General features: G+C 43.2%; 1 protein-coding gene across 2 annotated transcripts in view; it reads right to left on the bottom strand.

Annotated features, from left to right (window-relative positions):
* INTS4 (integrator complex subunit 4) overlaps positions 1-16705 on the bottom strand; it is a 33421-nt gene extending 16716 nt beyond the window's left edge. Inside the window, exons 1-13 of one of the 2 annotated variants that reach the window (XM_042024185.1) lie at positions 16572-16705; positions 15587-15781; positions 13522-13639; positions 12721-12827; positions 12330-12515; positions 10464-10514; positions 9717-9805; positions 9339-9459; positions 8755-8826; positions 7570-7744; positions 5273-5478; positions 2754-2896; positions 1712-1827 (exon numbers count right to left, since the gene is read on the bottom strand). In XM_042024185.1, the coding sequence (XP_041880119.1) occupies positions 1712-1827; positions 2754-2896; positions 5273-5478; positions 7570-7744; positions 8755-8826; positions 9339-9459; positions 9717-9805; positions 10464-10514; positions 12330-12515; positions 12721-12827; positions 13522-13639; positions 15587-15781; positions 16572-16625 (1633 nt within the window). In that variant the 5' untranslated portion in view covers positions 16626-16705. The remainder of the gene's footprint in view (positions 1-1711; positions 1828-2753; positions 2897-5272; positions 5479-7569; positions 7745-8754; positions 8827-9338; positions 9460-9716; positions 9806-10463; positions 10515-12329; positions 12516-12720; positions 12828-13521; positions 13640-15586; positions 15782-16571) is intronic. The other variant, XM_042024186.1, reaches the window with a different exon arrangement.
* Between the last annotated feature and the right edge of the window lie 805 nt (positions 16706-17510).

Here is a 17510-nt window from a genome sequence, read left to right as displayed (position 1 = left end):
AATACTGAGCAAAACCCAAAGAAACAGCTGTCTGAGCAGATGAAAACCAAGTACAAAGTGCAAACATTACAGGGTGAGCCATACTGGAGAAAGGGTGTCACTGCCAACAGGGGATGGCTCAGAAGCAACACAGAGGAAAGGAGCCATGGATCCCAAACGCAGAACACACGCATTAGGTGGACTTTCACTCTTCCTCACAGCTTACACTGTGCTCACCAGTTTGCACCACAGAATCATAGGGTGGTTTGGGTTGGAAGGGACCTTAAAGACTACTAGTTCCAACCCCCCCTTCCATAGGCAGGGACACCTCCCACTAGACCAGGTTGCTCAGGTTTTTTGGTGCTCTAACAACATCTAAAATTGTACATTTACTGCCAAGTCTTTGAAAATTGCTGCATTACCTAAGATGCCCTGAAAAACATCACTCTATGCAGACTTTAAGCAACCCAAAGAATCAACATGGAAAGAGAATTCTGAAGTAGAAAACACATTTTCCCAGTCTGAGATCTGCAGAAATAGAGAGCAGCCAAAGGCTTTCACGGTTAGCCCAAAGGCTGACACCTGCAACATGGCTGATTCCAAGCATAAGCTCTGATTCAAATTTCCCAAGTGCTTTGAAGTAAACAAAACCATGTTTTTAAATATCAGTTTACACTGGAAACACACTATTCAGGTTTACTTCATAGTTTCTGGCTCACAGGCCTGTCTTCACATAATATGCCTCTGTAAAATTTGGTGGCAAGTTACCTCCAAAACATTCTCCAACATAATTCTGGTTCCCAGCAGGAAGGTGCACTGAGTTAAACAACAGCTTTCTTCCCCCTGCAGTGTTCCCTTAACTCTCAACTCACAGGACAACTTTACTCAAATTATTACTAAACCATGTAATTACACATTCATCTCTCTCCACCTGATTCTAACCCATTTCAATCCTCACAAGGCACTCATTTAATCTCGATAGAATTTCTGCTCGATGGCCTGTGACTGGTGAGAAAAATAAGCAGCAGCTTCTAGAGGAAGGTTCCAGTCCAATGTGTCTCAGCATGCATCAGAAATAACATTATATTCTGCAATTGCACAGAAGGGAAGCAAGGGGAATAAAAATGGAAAAATGGATTTCCAAGGTGTCTCCTATTGTTGAGGATAACAGTGTATCAATAGTCATTTGTATTCTAAAGCACTGGAAGAGCCAACATTAATATAAGGATTTCTGACATAGAATTATCTCAAAAAGATGAAAAATTCAAAGCATTATGGGGATTCAGGCACTGCTGTACTAAGAGATGGCTCTGTTTTATAAACTCCACAACAGTGAGAATAGCAAAAGTTTTACCTAAAAAGAAAACAGACATGAAAAAACGTCCTTCTTATTTAAAAGCTAAAGCATCTTCAAAATTAATGCAAACTAGACAAATGTTTTGACATCAAAGGGCTCATCTGCAAAGCCTAAACCTTGACAAATTGCTTGATTATTCATCACAGCATAAAAAGAAGGCCAATTATAGTCCACTGGTACTTATGAAGATGGTTCCAGCTAACAGTTATTCCATCACTTGCTGAGTAACAAACTAAGTGCAAAAGGATTCAGAAATAGGCACAGGATTGTTTGTCTGCTACAGTGAGAAATGGTTTAAGAAATGTGAGTGTTGAGAAATCCTTAATAAAATCTACTACAGTCAAAATTATCAACTGGCTTCATGAATAAAGATACAGGCTGGGTCATCCATGTCTGGTTCCGGAGTGTCAAAGAAGGGATGTGTGCTCAGCAGCTCTGGGACCAATGGAAGCACCAAAGTGGGATGCCTGCTTCCCAAGAACTTCAAGCATCTGCAAATACACAGATTGAAATATATGTTAGTGAACAGGCACATTTCAAAATACAACCTTCTAAAGCATTACTACTTTATGTTGCAGCAACACTTTGAGACGGTCAGCAAGAAAAATCCTGCTGTCCAAGCTGTTTCTTTACAACTGACCATTTGCATTAATATTTTATAGGATCCAAGAAAACTGAAAGGACAAGCAGTATTAAATTTCTTTTTATTTAAACTGTCCAAAAAATACTTAACACTTGGAGTTGTGCAATCCAGGAAAAGCTGTTATACTAAAGGCTAACGAATGAGTGCCTTTTTTTTTTTTTCAGAAGTAAGGAAGTTAGGAGGTAAAAACCCAAAGCCCCTAAACTCCACCAAACTCCAAAACCAATGTAAAAGTACAGTGGAAGTCAAAGGAAGCTAAGGCTAACATATGTGTTTCCAATAATACCTAAGAATTCCATCTCAAACCATGTCTGTGGAGCACCACTTCTTTTGTTGCTTCCATTAAACAACCAAAAAATCTGACACAGAAGTTCCTTCTTTTTGCTTAGACAGAAAAAATTTCCTCGGACAGCACAATGTCACACAGCCAATCCACTTAGCACATCTGATATAGTCAACTGCTGGTAAATATTACTATTTAACACAGAGTCAAGTAAGCAAAAACACTTGTGTAGAAGACATCAGGTTTTAAACTGAAAACTGAATTAATCTTTTCTGTCAATGCTTTGAGTGCCTGGAATAGGGTGGTATTTCCATGAGTGGTCATCAGTTCTGGATTCCCAGGGCAAGTACTGACAAGCAAGAACAACACAGAGTTTCTACACCAGTTTCTACACCTGTTAGCTCCTTAGCAAGCTCAGTATTTCCTAGCACCTCACTTACTAAAAAGAATAGGAAAGTAAGCAGACACACAAGGACACTGAACACACTCACTTCCATATGGATTCTCTGTCTGTGGGATACTTGGTCAGGTTTTTCAGCAGCTCCACCAGTGCAAGATGGATGCCTTCTTTAGTTGAAACATTGGTGCAACACAACAGTTCATGCAGTGCTTCCCGAATGTCCCTCGAAGAATCCTAAAATAAAAACCCAACCCAGACACTGCTGAGTGCTGAGAGAAATGTGCCTGCACAGACATTCACTTTAAAGGTGGCAGCTTCTGTTCCTTGGCTGAGTTAATAGAAGAGGTCTGTGATAAGCACTGTCTGTTTCTAGTTACCAGAGCTAAGCACAGATGGAGTAACCAGGCAAGTGCTGCAGGCTCTCCTGGTCTCATCCCCCTCTGTGCTTCCTTTACTGGAATGAACAGGAACTGCTTCACTGCTAACCTGCTCAAGCAGAGCAAAAATCACTACTTGGTTTGGCTGATGTTGTATCTTTGCAGTCACAGAAAAGGAAGGTGTTGGGCAGCTCAGTAAGACAATCACCAAAGATTGTTTTGGCATTTTCACAGCAGCCTTTTATCATTTTCAACACAGGGAGCTCCACTGCACAGGCTTTCAGCCCAGTCACCAGCCTCCAGAGGGTCTGAGTAAACACTGAGGACATGTCAGTGGCTGGACAGACTAGAACATTCAGCTGAATTAATGACATTCCTTCTGCCAAAAACCATCATGACATTCCATATCCATGTATCACCACATTCCTTGCTATCAGCATTTGCCTGGTGCTGCTGGACACAACCCGAAAATTTGATAGGATACAAGAGCTGGATGCTTTTCAATGGTGGATTTTACCTTTTTGAAATTATAATTTGCTAACTATCAACATCATCTGTTGATGTTCCATCCATCTCATCCATCACTGTCATCCATCTCATCCATCCATGCTCATCCATCACTGTCTTACACAAAATAAGAAAGAGCAATCCTCTTGTAAAGGCTCTTAAATGACAGCCAACACAGATGATCAAAGGGGTTTTGGTGGTCTAAGACAAACTATGACCACAGAGAAGACAAACTCTAAGGACTGGAATGAAATGACCACAGACATAAAACACTTCAGCCCACTAAGAAAGCCCACTAGAAAGGTGGTACCAAGACAAATGAGCCAGAAGACCATGAAGAGACAGAGGTGAGCACAACTCAACAGAAACTGAGATCAAGGACAACAGGGAAAGCAAATTCCAAAGTCTGGTTAGAAAAGCAAGGAGTAGCTGGTACAGTTATTCTGATGAAATGAAAGCAGTAACTTCTGAAAAAAGAAGTCACCCCCAACACCCAAGAGATCCATATTTACACTGCTGGATCCAATTTAGGCACCAAAATTAATAGTATTTTTCCACATCCTTTATTTTTGCACTGGAAGAGGGATTTTACAGAAAAGCACCAGCATCTTTCAGAATCAGATAAATCCATTAAAACGTTAATAATTCTCACACTTACACTATCCTAATGTCTGATGATAATTATGATAATTATGATAATTATGATAATGTAAACCACAATACATCTAGGGTTTATCACACATGGCAAGTCAGGACAGAAGAGCCCAGCCTAACCAGGACATTTTCATACCTCAATGCACACGTCCACAGCTTAAACAAATGCAAATAATGACAAAAACGTGAGGCACCTAAAGCCCATTGCTGCATTTGCAAATCCAGATCACATTCCACAGCATTTGTTACAGACTGAGAAAATAGGTTTAATTAGTTTGCTTCTTCCTAAGGCACAACTGGGAGTGGCAATTGCTGCCCTAGGTCAAGGAAATAGAAGGTGAAGAGACAGAAACAGAGGATTTGCAGCACCTCCCAAGGCTGGGACACTTCCCAAAAGCAGCAGAAACTTGCCTACTACAAGCAGCAGATGAAAAAAAAGCGCCTCAGGGGCTATAGCTCAGCAAATCAATCAGGTCTAAGAGGAAGCAGTTTGACATAACTCTGTTCACACAGCCAAAATCTCTTCCTCTTCCTGGATCAACCTCATCAACCAGGAAGAGCAGCTGACTCGTGCTGTTCCCTGAATCCTGGCTGAGCACTGACTGGGAGGATGCTGGTTGGGAAAACTCAAAATCGTACGGCAGAGCGCACTGACAAACTCTCTGAGCAGCCAGAAAGGAGATCTCAGGCCCATGGCCCAGCTCTGCTTGCTGAGCAAAGCTGTAGCCAAAGCAGCTGAGTCAAGGGAGCAGAAAGAAATTGAAGCTGCGTTCAACATGAAGTGGTGCAGAGTGCTGGAGCACAACACAAGACAGAAGGAAACACATGGAGGCAACAGCACAGTGATCAAAGGAGGAGTTTCTATCTAAAATTTGTCTCTTTCAGAACTATTCTACTGTCCTGGGGCCCACGAGGTACCAGATTTTAGAAACCTTTGGCAGTGTTTAAAGAGCCAAAAAACCCAACAAAAAGGTGGGTTTGCTCTCAGAGGAAGGGACTGATTAGCAGTACATAATTAAGCACCCCAAAGCAAGCAGGAGAGCAGTTCTTGCCCTCCTCAAGAATCTCTTACCTCCAAGACAGCTAACACAGTATCCAGCTGGTCTTCCCGCAGCGTGATATTGTTGGAAATTTTTCTCATTGTGTGTATTGACTGCAACCTCACCTCCTCAATTTCATCATTAAACATGTCAACCAAAAAATCCAGGCATTTCTCCGCAAAAGAAGGCGAGGACTGAGCCAACATACACAGGGCTTCGACCGCAGCGATTCGAACCTCTGTTAAAAGAGGAGCAGGGAATTAACTGTCAATTAATTAAAACTGTCTGGTTTTAAAGGACATGCACCCAACAGCGAGGTCTTGTACTACTCAAGGGCTGGCCTAAGGACAGGAGATGCTAAGGAAATGCTGAGGGCAACAGAGCCTAAGCAGGGACCCACTGGGGATCTTTTCACAGGCAAGTCTTCAAATCAAAAGTCTCACCTCTGATAGAGCCCCTGCTGCTGCCATAAACATCTGCAAAAGGGACCTGCAGGTGACAAACAGGTCTCCAACCCACCAATAAACACCGTGTATTTCATAGCATGCTTTGCAAGCATAGCATCAACACTGGTATTTTAAGCAAACTCATTTAGTTAATTAAACTGGGGTTGTTTTATTCTTCCTGACATTTTAATTGCTTGGAGCTTTCACTGCATTTTTAACTTGCTACGTAGCACTTTACAAATTGCTGAAAAGCCCCAGAGAATCAACATTTTGGCAGTTAACAGAATGAAATTCCTCTGCTTTCTGACATCAGATTCCTCAAAACAAAGGAAAAAGGTGCCATGTAAATATTAAAATTATTCAAATGAAAGTTAAAAAAGCATCAGAAAGCATCCTGAGTGTACTTATGCTGTAAAACATTGCAGGAATTTGAAGAATACCCAGATATAACAAGGCAGAGGTGAGATTCTCTTCCCTAAAATCATCCTCATTAGCTTCCATAACATTTATGTGCTAGAATCATAAGAATGGTAATTCATCTGATGTCTTGCAACAATGTTTTAAACATACTTACATTTTTCGCTCAAATTAGCTACCTTGAAAACACTCACTTGAACTTGTGTGGAGCTTTTAGGCCTATTGTTCTTAAAGAAGACCTCTGACTCCTCAGGATTCTGATTAAGTACGAAAAGGCACAGACAGCAAGACCCCTGCTTGCTCAGTAATGAAGCTTTTTGTCACAACTCTGAGTCTCCATGGTCATTAAGACCCAGGTATTAAGAGAAGAGAAACATTTTGCCGATACTGCTCTCCTAAGCTGACACACTAATTCAGATTTAAGGTACAACACGGAATTCAAGACATGAAGCAGTGCTGCCAGGCAGGGGGAGCTCAGCAGTATTTAAAAATGCTGCAGTGGAGAGAGAGAGAGAGATCTGTGTATATTCCACATTTGATCATTTTATCCACGTTCCTCAACAGCATCATACTGACACAAGACCTGTGGCACAAGAAACTAGAGAACTATTTCACAGGTCAAGGGGCTGAACCAGTGAAATATTTTTTACTGTTACTAGGAAAAAAAAAAAGTGCACTTTCAAGCTTCAGGGAGAGTTTAGCTATTGGGAAAACATGCATTTATTTGCAGGAGTCATGGAACAATAACCCAACTTTTACAACACAATCTACAGCAATATTTTCGTTATGGTGGTTTTGTACATTTTAACTCAACCTCGTCCTTCCAGTAACATTAAAGGCAAATTCAGAAAGAACATTCAGAGCTTGGAATTTTCATGGTTTATGCAAATACCAGCCTCAAGTTTACCCAGAGGAAGTTTAGATTGGATAGTAGGGAAAACATTATGGTTGTCAATCACTGGAACAGACTGTGCAGGGAAGTGGTGGAATCACCACCCTTGGATGTGTTCAGAAACCATCTGGATGTGGCACTTAGGGACATGGTTTAGTGGGATTTGGCAGTGCTGGGTTAACATTTGGACTCTATGGTCTTAGAGGTCTCTTCCAACCTAAACGATTCTATGAAATTTTTTTCCTGCTGACAAAACATCAATTTCAAACAGCAGCAACTCACTGCCAATTTAGAGCCACACGCAACTATTACAATTAAGTCAACAAAACCAACAAATAATCCCAGTGGGTTTCTGCAGAACAGAAGCAAACCACTTATTACCGTATATGTTACTAAAACTTTACCATTTCTAGGAAGCTACTTGCTTTTGGCTACTCAACTGAACATTTCTATCCAAAATTCCATGCAACACTACAGTACCTTTGAAACAACTGCCATATCAGAGATCACAATGATGCTTATCAGCTAACACACATCTCTCCCTTTAGCTGTTCCATGGCCAGTTAACACTTACCATACATCTCATCTTCCAGGCCATGAACAAAAGCCCCACAAGCTCCTGATTCAATCAAGTTCACAGCACCAGTATCGATTTCCTCTTTGGGAGCATCGTCTCCCCACTTTCTGCCACTGGAAAACTCCCCAGAGCTGTAGAGCTCTTTGGCTCGTTCATGTGCAGTGCGCTTCCTCTGGCCAAACAAAGGTTTCAGTTACAACCATGTCAACTTCAAAAGGTGATTCAACAAAATATTAAACTGGATCTGAAAACAGATGTAGCTGGAGGCTTAGACATTGACACACAGGCAAGTGCTAAGAAAAGCAAACAGTACCTGCCCTTCTACAGCTATTTCTGACTGCCTTTGTAGTTTTGATGTAGGGAAAGGATAATAACAAATGCATTTCAATTAACAGATTCTTAGACATCCATTATAAAAACAGCCAAACCGGGTCAGAACAAAGGCCCATTTAGTTAAGAAGCCAATAAGTGATCGGCAAAAATGCTACAACTTTGCAATTAAATACTTCAATGCTATCAATACTATCCAGAGGTCAGCAATGTGTAAAATGCCATATTCATTCATTGTGCTTGCTAGGCTGTCTCCTTTCTCCCCACACTCTAAATAAAGCTGTGCAGCACTTTAACAGCCTTTACAAAGCAGTCCACAAAAAACAGCAGCTCTTCACCATTCTTTTGTAGACAGAAAAAAATTAACATAACCTTGAGCATGTTGCTTAAGGAAGGAATGCTACTGAAAAATCTTGCCTACAGGGCCAAGTAGCCTTTAGCTACTCATGTCTCTTGAAATGGTGATGTTTTTTGATCAGATCTTGCAGCATGTTTCCATGAGCTGCATCCATGAGTTCTGCTCATTCCATGAGCTAGAACTAGGATGCAATCTTTTCATACACAATGAACAAAGCTTTTAGCCAAAAAACCTATCAGAACACCACAAACATTTACCTTTCAGCTGCTGCAAAACCTGAATAGCTTAGAGCTGTTTCTTACATGCTCCGTTAATGAAATCTAAAACTAGCAATTGCTTCATTGACTTTAATCTAAAACAAAACCTGTCATCACCAATTAACTCTCAACAGCCCTCAGGCAAGGACAAGGTGAACAAGCACACTCAATATTAACATACCTCTTGTGTCATTTTAGTACCTACACACAGGAAAACAAACCCAAACATTTACATACCCTCAGATCTGACATGAGCTTCTTGTCAAGGGTCTGCTCCAAGAAATGGGAGCTAACTTGTTGCATAGAACCCTAAAGAAAAAAAATCAAAAGGAAGAAACAGGATTATTCTGAACTCCACCATATATATCATTTCCTGACTTCTCCCAACAGGGTATCCAATCTTACCCACTCATTCTAACAGCTTTGTGTAATGCCTGACACTACTGTACGTCAGAGTCTAAAAAAAGTGAACTTAAGAGGCAGAACATCTTATTTTCCCACTGAGGTTAATATGGCTTTTCTTGAGTTCAGTTGCTTCATATGTCCTGTGGCAGAGAAGTAGGGGCAGGGAATTACGACAGGGATCTGTTTTTTTCTTTAATGCTCAGCCATCTACTCTCAAGAAAAGAATCACTGCACAGTTGAGCTGAAAAAGTGTTGGCTTTCCTCAACCTCCCTCATTTCTTTCACCTCACAATTTTGGGAGAAATTTACCTATACAGTTTGAAACATCCTCCCACTTTTCTTTTCAAATGTATATGAAAAGTAAAGTAACTTAAGAGGGACTATTCTCTGCTAGAGAAGAAAAGAATGCAACTTACCAATAACTTAGCAGCTTGTACTCTTACAACCCAGGAACCATCACTAACCATATGGCAAATTTTTCCAAAGGCATCATCGACCAAGCGAATTTCTTCATTAGAAGAAGGAATAGGGACGATGCTGACATAGAGAAATCAGTCTGTTGATTGCATTCCATACTGGATGGCATCAATAAGAAACAACTATGCTGAATTCCTGTGAATGTGCAACAAATACCAGGAACCAAACTTCCCTGCAGCAGTGCATTCCCATCAGGCATCAGCCATTTGTACACATCACTTTCCTAACAGCTACTCCTCACACCTACTAGCACAAAACTCTCAGGATGAGGATGATTACTTGGCCAGTACTTTGAGGAGAGTGCATGCAGGACATACCTTTCAGGGTAAAGTTGACTGAGGACCCAAATCAGCTGAACTGCAGCACTGCGCACTTGCTCATAATCATCTGCCAAGAGCTTGCAGGCCTGAAAGGAGATTCACAGTCCAATATTCCTGAAACATCTCCAGCTGAGCTGTCATTCACTTCCCACAGTGTAATCAGCATTCTTGCCACAAAACAGTCAGGACAGATTAAAAATCAAGATGAATCCAATCTTCCCTTCCACTCCCTAGTGTTTCCAAGTTCCATCAGGCAGACTAGTCCTAATCAAGTCAACCAAGGCACATGGTGTGAAATTCCAGAACTGCCTGTACTATGGAGGAAGGATGAAATGTGAGTCTGCAATAGACCTCATCTGACACAGGCTGCAGCTGCACAGCTTTACTGACATAACAAATACAGGCTTCGTGGGGACTCTCCAATGAACAAGGGTTTGAGCCTTCAGGACTATTTAAGACTTTACCACTATGCCAGATGACAGGAATGACTTCATCACGCTTTGCCCTTCCCATGATCACCTCCCCAGCAAACAATATATAACAAAGCATATGCCTTAGTGCATTTAAGCACCATGGATGCAAAATACCCTTTTATTTCCACTGCCATATAACAACAAGGAATATTGGCAACCTAAGTGCAAAATACTCCACCTCTGCTCAGTGCCCTCCTCCTCACAAAATACACTGCCAGAGAATTCAAAAAAAACATATGCAAACAAGTACAAAACAAATACAAGGTTTTACCTGACTATAAATAGCTTGCTGTAACTTTAATCCTCTTTCATGAAGCTGTAGCTACAGGAAAAAAAAACAACAATGCAACAAAGTGTAACTATAGGTTTAAGGGACACAGACTAACTTTTCACCACTGTTTTTCTGTTTGAGTAAACTCAGCTGCTTGCATTTCTCAATTGCTTGCTATAATTAAAATATTGCACTATCTTGACCACTAAGTGTTTTAAATAATATCCTTGACTTCAGTATAGTTTGTTTAGCTTCAGAGTCATTCATACTTTGATTAGGGAAAAGCAATTTATACAAATACACTGTCTGTCCATTCTCCCAACCTTCAAACAATTCTTTAGTGTTAGCCATATTCAACCACAATTAAAACAGATGTAGGAATCCTCAAAATAATTCCTACCATTCCTGAAACATGGATTCAAAAGTACTATTGACAATGAGTATTCCTGCCCTGGAAATCTTTCCATTACTGAACCACAGGGACAGCAAACTGTCCTACATTGTTTTGTTTTAGAGTAACAGTGTCATGAATCTGGCTTATAAACAGAGGAACAGTATCTGGCTGAATAAAGTCAACCAGAAATATTTTCTTTTCTATACCCTTCAAAGTACAACACAGATTTAAAGGAAAAAGCCCACAAACACATGGCAAGAAAAAACTATGATCACCAATGCTGAAAAGTGGTTAGTGACCCTGAATTCATACAAGATGTTCCCATACTTCAAACAACAGAAAGACAGCTTTTTTTCTGCTATAATTATAAACTCAAGGTCATAAATCTTGCTATGGACTTGGCTGAACACCATTACAAAAGTCATGCAAATTACTTTCAAAAAATTGTACCAACAAAAATTGGACCGAGATGAGGTCTAGATTGGGTATTACGAAAAAATTCTGCACGGAAAGGGCTGTCAAGCACTGAACAGGCTGCCCAGGACAGTGGCAGAGTCACCATCTCCGGAGGGATTTCAAAGACATACAGATGTGGCTTTTAGGGACAGGGCTTAGTGCTGGGTTAAAGGTTGGACTCAGTGATCTTAAGGGTCTTTTCCAACCTAAATGATTCTGTGAAGGATGAGTAAGTACAACGTCCAGCAGAGGGAGATTTCAGAGAGATTCAAGTGCAATCTGATCTCCTCAAATGCATCTTCCTTCTTTGTTTGGAGGTTGGTAACATTAATTCAAAGATCCTTGTTGACCATCACATTAGATGGAACATTGTTATCAACTTTAAGGGTAATAGAGAAACTTCTGCATCCCCATAAACTCACAGACAACTCACATTAAGCAATATTTTGAAATGCATAGTCTTTGCTTGCATTTCTTCAAAGCTAAAAGCTTCTGAAGGGTTCCCACACAAAAAAACAGTATATAGTATATCTCATGAACAGTTAGAGAATGCTAATGAATGCAAACATGAGGCAAAATATAAATGTTTGCTTTAAAACAAACAAAATTCTTTCTGGACTTATCATGCAGGTTTCCTGTCATAAGCAGCTACCTACTGCACTTTGGAGCACTAGAGGCTTATTGTAGTTCTGCTAACCAACAATAAATCAAGAAATAAATCTCTCACTAAAAGAAAAGCCTATACACACTCAAAGGAGTCCACAAATTGAAAAGCTTCTTCAGCAATAGCTGAAACCGAAGTTATGAATCACTCAAATGCCCTTTGAGATCTCACGTTACTGTCATATTTCAAGACCTATCTTACTTTTCCAGCTAATTTTGATACACTAAATGGACTTTTACTAAGTTAATTAAAATGGTCTCTAAACCAAACCTCTTTGCATTAGTTTCCAGCCCTCTCTCAGCTTCCTCATACAACCCCAAACCATTTCTTCCACTGTACTAGCAACACTTACCATGGCTTTTATAGCTGCAGTCCTAACACGAGGGTCCTGATCATTAAAATGATCTCCTATGATCTTCTGCACATCTTTGGCCGCCTGGCTTTCAGCCTCTTTTGCAACACCTTTTTCCACTGGGCCAAGACAGCCAATTAATTGAAGACACTTATTCCTTACACCATGAGAAGAATCTGTCAGATGCTGTGGAACAAGAGACAAGCAGATGGAACAGGATTCTTACCCTTCTTTCAGCCCTTTGAAACATCATCTTATGTTTCCTAGCAGTTACTCACGTTGGTATTGTAACAGTTTCTTGAGAAAAATGAAAATAATTTAAATACTGACTACCTTTCTTTTTGTCTTGTGGCAACAACAAAAGTTCCCGGCCCCAGGGAGGCCACCTCACCTTGCAGGCTACCTCCACCAGCCTCATCCTGACAGATAGATTCTCTGGGAGTTTTGTGCCAATCACTAAGAGGGTGTCCAGCAGCTGAGCAAGGACTTGGTGAGACTCTGCAAAACAAGACAGTGAAAGGCTATGGATCACTTTGCTGAACTCTTACCAGCTACAGGATCACAGACTGATCCATGGTGGAAGGCCATCCTGAAACCTTCTCCTTCCAAGTCCTGAACTAGCCCAGCTCCCTCAGCTGTGCCTTGCACATCACATACTCCACTCCTCTACCACTACCTCAGTGGTTCTGCTGAACTCACCCAACCTCACCAGCACTAATCTGGCACTGGGGAACCCAAAACTGGATAAGCTATTCCAGATGCAGCCTCACCAGTGCTGAGTAAAAGGCCATAATACCCTCCCTTGACCTGCTGGCTACACTCCTGCTGGTACAGCTTGGTGAGCTGGCCTCTAGCATGGTATAAAAAAAACTCCTCTTCAAACACACTTCCATTTCAAGCAAAACTGTCCTTTACAACAGAGAACTTCAGAAGCAACAGCTCTCACATGGAGATGCAAAAGCAAACTTTGCACTCCTTTACAACAAAGAGATACAGCAGGCAGGTCAGAGGAACATTTTTCTCCTCCTCAGAACACGGTGTTATCTGTCATCATTCACAAAACCAGAAAATAAATACTCTAACCAGCAATCTCCAATCATACACCTGAGATGTAAGGCCTTGCCATGTCCCAAATGCTTTGACAGCACGATTCCACCTTGATCTCAAGCACCACATCAAAAGTGAGCCTTACTCTCATTCTGAAGTGTGTTAATGGCATCATCCATAATGCAGTCTGGGGAAAATCCTGCAGTCTTTGACAACAATCCCAGCAAGGATGCAATCTTCAGTCTTACAGAGGCATCATTCTCCTGGAAGGAAACAACACCCCAAAAAAATCCCCAAAACAGCACGGTTAAAGGAAAAAAAAAATAGCAGCATATATTACCTGCATGCATCTACTTATTTAAGAAACAGCAAATGCTGTCACAGGTGATAATTACATAAGTAAGCCTCATCAATTAATATTGTTTTAAAATTAATTTCCAAAGTTCATGCATTTTAAAGATTCATTTTGAGGCTTCTACAGACTCTTGCACACAAGGCTCCTGGTCATAACTGGAAGCTCCTCTTTCATTGTATTGCCAAGGATATCCAATACAGAGCAGAAAGACAAAAAGTCATCTGGATGTCATACTTGGATCTTGCCAAGCATTTGTGGAACACTGAACACAGAGGTGCAGAAATAGTACAGTAACAAATACACCATCTTTCAACAAGGAATTTCACCGTTCCAACTGTTGTATCTTTCAAGGGTTTAAAAAAGACTTTAGTGCCACACACAGCCTCCAAGTGACAAATGTGACACCAAAGGGAGTAGTCCCTTTCTCAACTGAACTGAGAAGCATTTTTTTAGGGTTGAAGTTATGTGTTTGAACAATGGATACTGTCATCAGCACTGCATGGGGACTGCCCTACCAAAATATTTAGGGATGAAGGAGCAGGAGGCTGCAGCACCATCTTAAACAAAACAATGACAGTACAAACAACTAAATCATCACATAACTTCCACTGCAGTTACAGCTTTCACGGTCAGTTTCCTGGATCAGAAGTGCAAGTTTTACAGAGATACTAAGAAGCAAGTTCTTCTGAAGATTTTGTCTTTAAGTAAAATAATGTCAGCTACAGCAGTTTAAAAGCAGTATTTTTAAGAGCTGCATTCTGTAACAGACTGTGTTCTTGCCAGTGTGACCTCGTCTGCAGGTTCATGAGTCTCTCTTCTAACACAGGCTACAAAACAAACTTCAAGCACAAACAGTATGTGTTATTTGTCCAGGAACTCTGTATTTCATAGAATCACAGAAGAATTTGTGTTGGAAAAGCCATCTGACATCATCAAATCTAACCCTTAACCCAGCACTGCCAAGTCCACCACTAAACCATGTCCCCAAGTGCTACATCTACACATCTTTGAAACACCTTCAGGGATGCTGACTCAACCACTGGCCTGGGCAGCTTGTTCCAGAGCTTAATAATCTTTGCAGTGTGGAATTTTTTCCAAATACCCACTCTAAACCTCCTTGGTACAGCTTGAGGCCATTTGCTTGTTCTATTGCTTGTTAATTGGAGAAGAGACTGATCCCTGACACTTTTTTTCATGGACTTGATAGTAGTAGGAAGAAATTCTTTACTGACTGGGTGGTGAGGTACTGTCCCAGAGAAGGCCACCCAGAGAAGCTGTGGCTGCCTCATCCCTGCAAGTGTTCAAGGCCAGGCTGGATGGGGCTCTGAGCAACCTGGTCTAGTGGAAGGTGTCCCTGCCCATGGCAGGGGGGGCAGAAGTGCATGATCTTTAATGTCTCTTCCAACCCAAACCATTCCATGATTCTATGACTTAAAAAGTGCTGTTTTTCACAACATAAGCAATAGCTAAAAGGTTTCTCCACTGCTAGAGGAAATGAAGAACAAGGTAAGGAAACAGCAGTCAGGAAAGAGTTAGAACAAGTTGAAACAGCTCTGGACAGATGGGCTCCCAGGAAAACTTGACATGTCTTTTGTCCCTTGCCAAGGTAACTTCCACACAGCCCATGTGCAGGGATAACACTTCCACACCCTCGTCACAGGCTCCTGAAACCATCAGCACAGGGACCAAGTAACACAATCAGAAACACCTGGGTAAAGGGCTGCAGTCCCTCACTCTCAGCCCAGGCTTTTGGCAACTGAGTCAGCAACACAGGAGCCTGGGAGCCCCTCTTCAACATCCCACACCAAGAAAACGAGCACAAGGAGCAAGCATGCTTGGCTCCCAGCTTCACCACCTTGTAATAATGCTCCAGCAGGATCCTGACAACCCCTTCCACACTCTCCACTTCCACGGGCTTCCTGGCAAACTGGAGCAGGTACTGCAAGGCATCTGCAGGTGAGGTGGCTTTGCACAGGTCCACGTGGAGCGCTGCTGACTTACTGGGCTTGCTCAGCCGCAGCTTCTTGGTGGACAGCTCCTCATGCTGCTGCTGTGGGCAGAGGGACACGGCTCAGAAACACAGCAAATCCAGACCCACTCCTTCCCACACTCAACATGGGGAGGCCCACGGCAAGCACTAGCTTCTCCTTCATCTGTCTCAGCAAGAAATACACCCTCAGACCGCTGCGGCTCTTACTGACCTGCCCAGACAGTCCCTATCCCCGGGAAGCACGGCCTTTCCCCACCCTGGCCTGGGTCAATGCTGCTTCCAACACCAAACAACCAACCCACGGCAAACACGACTTCTCCCACTCCCACCGGCCGAGAGCAGCCCATAAACTTGCCGTAGCTCCTTCCCCACTCCCGGGCTGGAGGATGCTGCGTTTTCCCCGCAGCAGTCGCAGCCCAATCCAGCTCACGGATTCACAGAATGGGGCTCATTGGAAGGGACCACAGCGCATCATCTGCTCCAACCTCCCTCTCAAGCACAGTCGTCCCAGAGCACATTGCACACGGCTGCCTACAGACGGTTCTTGGGCATCTCCACGGAGGGAGACTGCAAAATCTCTCTCCTTCCCCACACGGAGGGGAAAACCCTCTCTCAGACCTCCCCCCTCCGGCAGCTCCAGCCTCCCTAAACTCGAATCCGACCCGTCCCGCTCCTCCTCAACCCCTCACGGGCCGCCCCAACGCCGACGCCCGGCGGGCGGCCGGCGCTCCCAGGCTCGGCCCCGGCCTGCGCCGGCGGCTTTCCCCACAGCTCCACCTCACCCGCCGGCACCTCCCGCCGCATGGCAGAGCTCGGAGCCATCCATCCCGGCCCGGGGAGGACGTGTTACCTGGACCACCTTGCTGAACTCCTCATACACCCGCTTCTTCAAGTGCGCCGCCATGACGCCGCCCCGCAACCCGGAACAGAAGGCACAGAGCAGCCGCACGGAGGGGCCACAGGCGCGTCCTCTCTTTCCGCCCGGAGGCCGCACTCGGTGCTCCGGCGGCCTCCCGTTGCCACGGCGACGCGGCCCCAAGATGGCGGCGCGGCTCGGCCCGGCCCTCGCTGCGCTGCCGGGTACGCGGCGGCCTCACCGGAACGCGGCCTGAGGGCAACCTTCCCACCTCCTCCTGCTTTGTGAGCAGAGAGCGAAATTAATGCTCATCGGTTCTAAATGGTGTCACTCTGTTATAAATGCACTGCGGTGCTGCCTTTCCGCGTGTTCCAGAATCGTTATGGATGGATCGGGATGTCGGTTTTTTCATGTTCCTCAATGTTAGAAAAGCTTTGCCGGGGTTCTGTAATGTAACGCTGTGGAATGTCTGTGGTTTGGGTGGTCAGTTTGGGAAGGATTGGGGGGGGGGGGGTCTTCACATTCCTGGAAAATCTTATCAGAAGAAAAAAAAAAACAAAAAACCGAGACCAGACGGAATGGAGCCAAGGAAAAAGATAAGACTGATAAGATGATACTCAGCAACTCCACAGAATTAATGAATTCTGCACGACGGTGGTGAATACGGAATAAGCGATGTCCTTTTACAGACGATCTTTTGGATGTAAAGGTGTGCCTTTGGATCTCTGCCGAAGCACCCGGCCGTAACACCCTGTTCGCTGTTGTCTCCTAATTGTCCCTTTTATTAAACTTTCCTTAAAATGTTACAAAGAGCGAGCCTCGTTTTTCCCAGCTCGGCGGGCGGGGTCGCATCACCGCTGATCCCTGCGGCGGATCCCTCCGCGGGCAGGACCACATCACAAATAGTCCCTCCGGCGGATCCCTCCGCGGGCA

This window comes from Corvus kubaryi, unplaced genomic scaffold (assembly GCF_017639235.1).
Source record: "Corvus kubaryi isolate FWS band 111438036 unplaced genomic scaffold, C.kubaryi_AGA036_p1.0 37260, whole genome shotgun sequence".
NCBI classification, from domain to species: Eukaryota; Metazoa; Chordata; class Aves; order Passeriformes; family Corvidae; genus Corvus; species Corvus kubaryi.
Note: the sequence above shows the minus strand (reverse complement) of the source record. Positions and strands in the feature narration are given on the sequence as shown.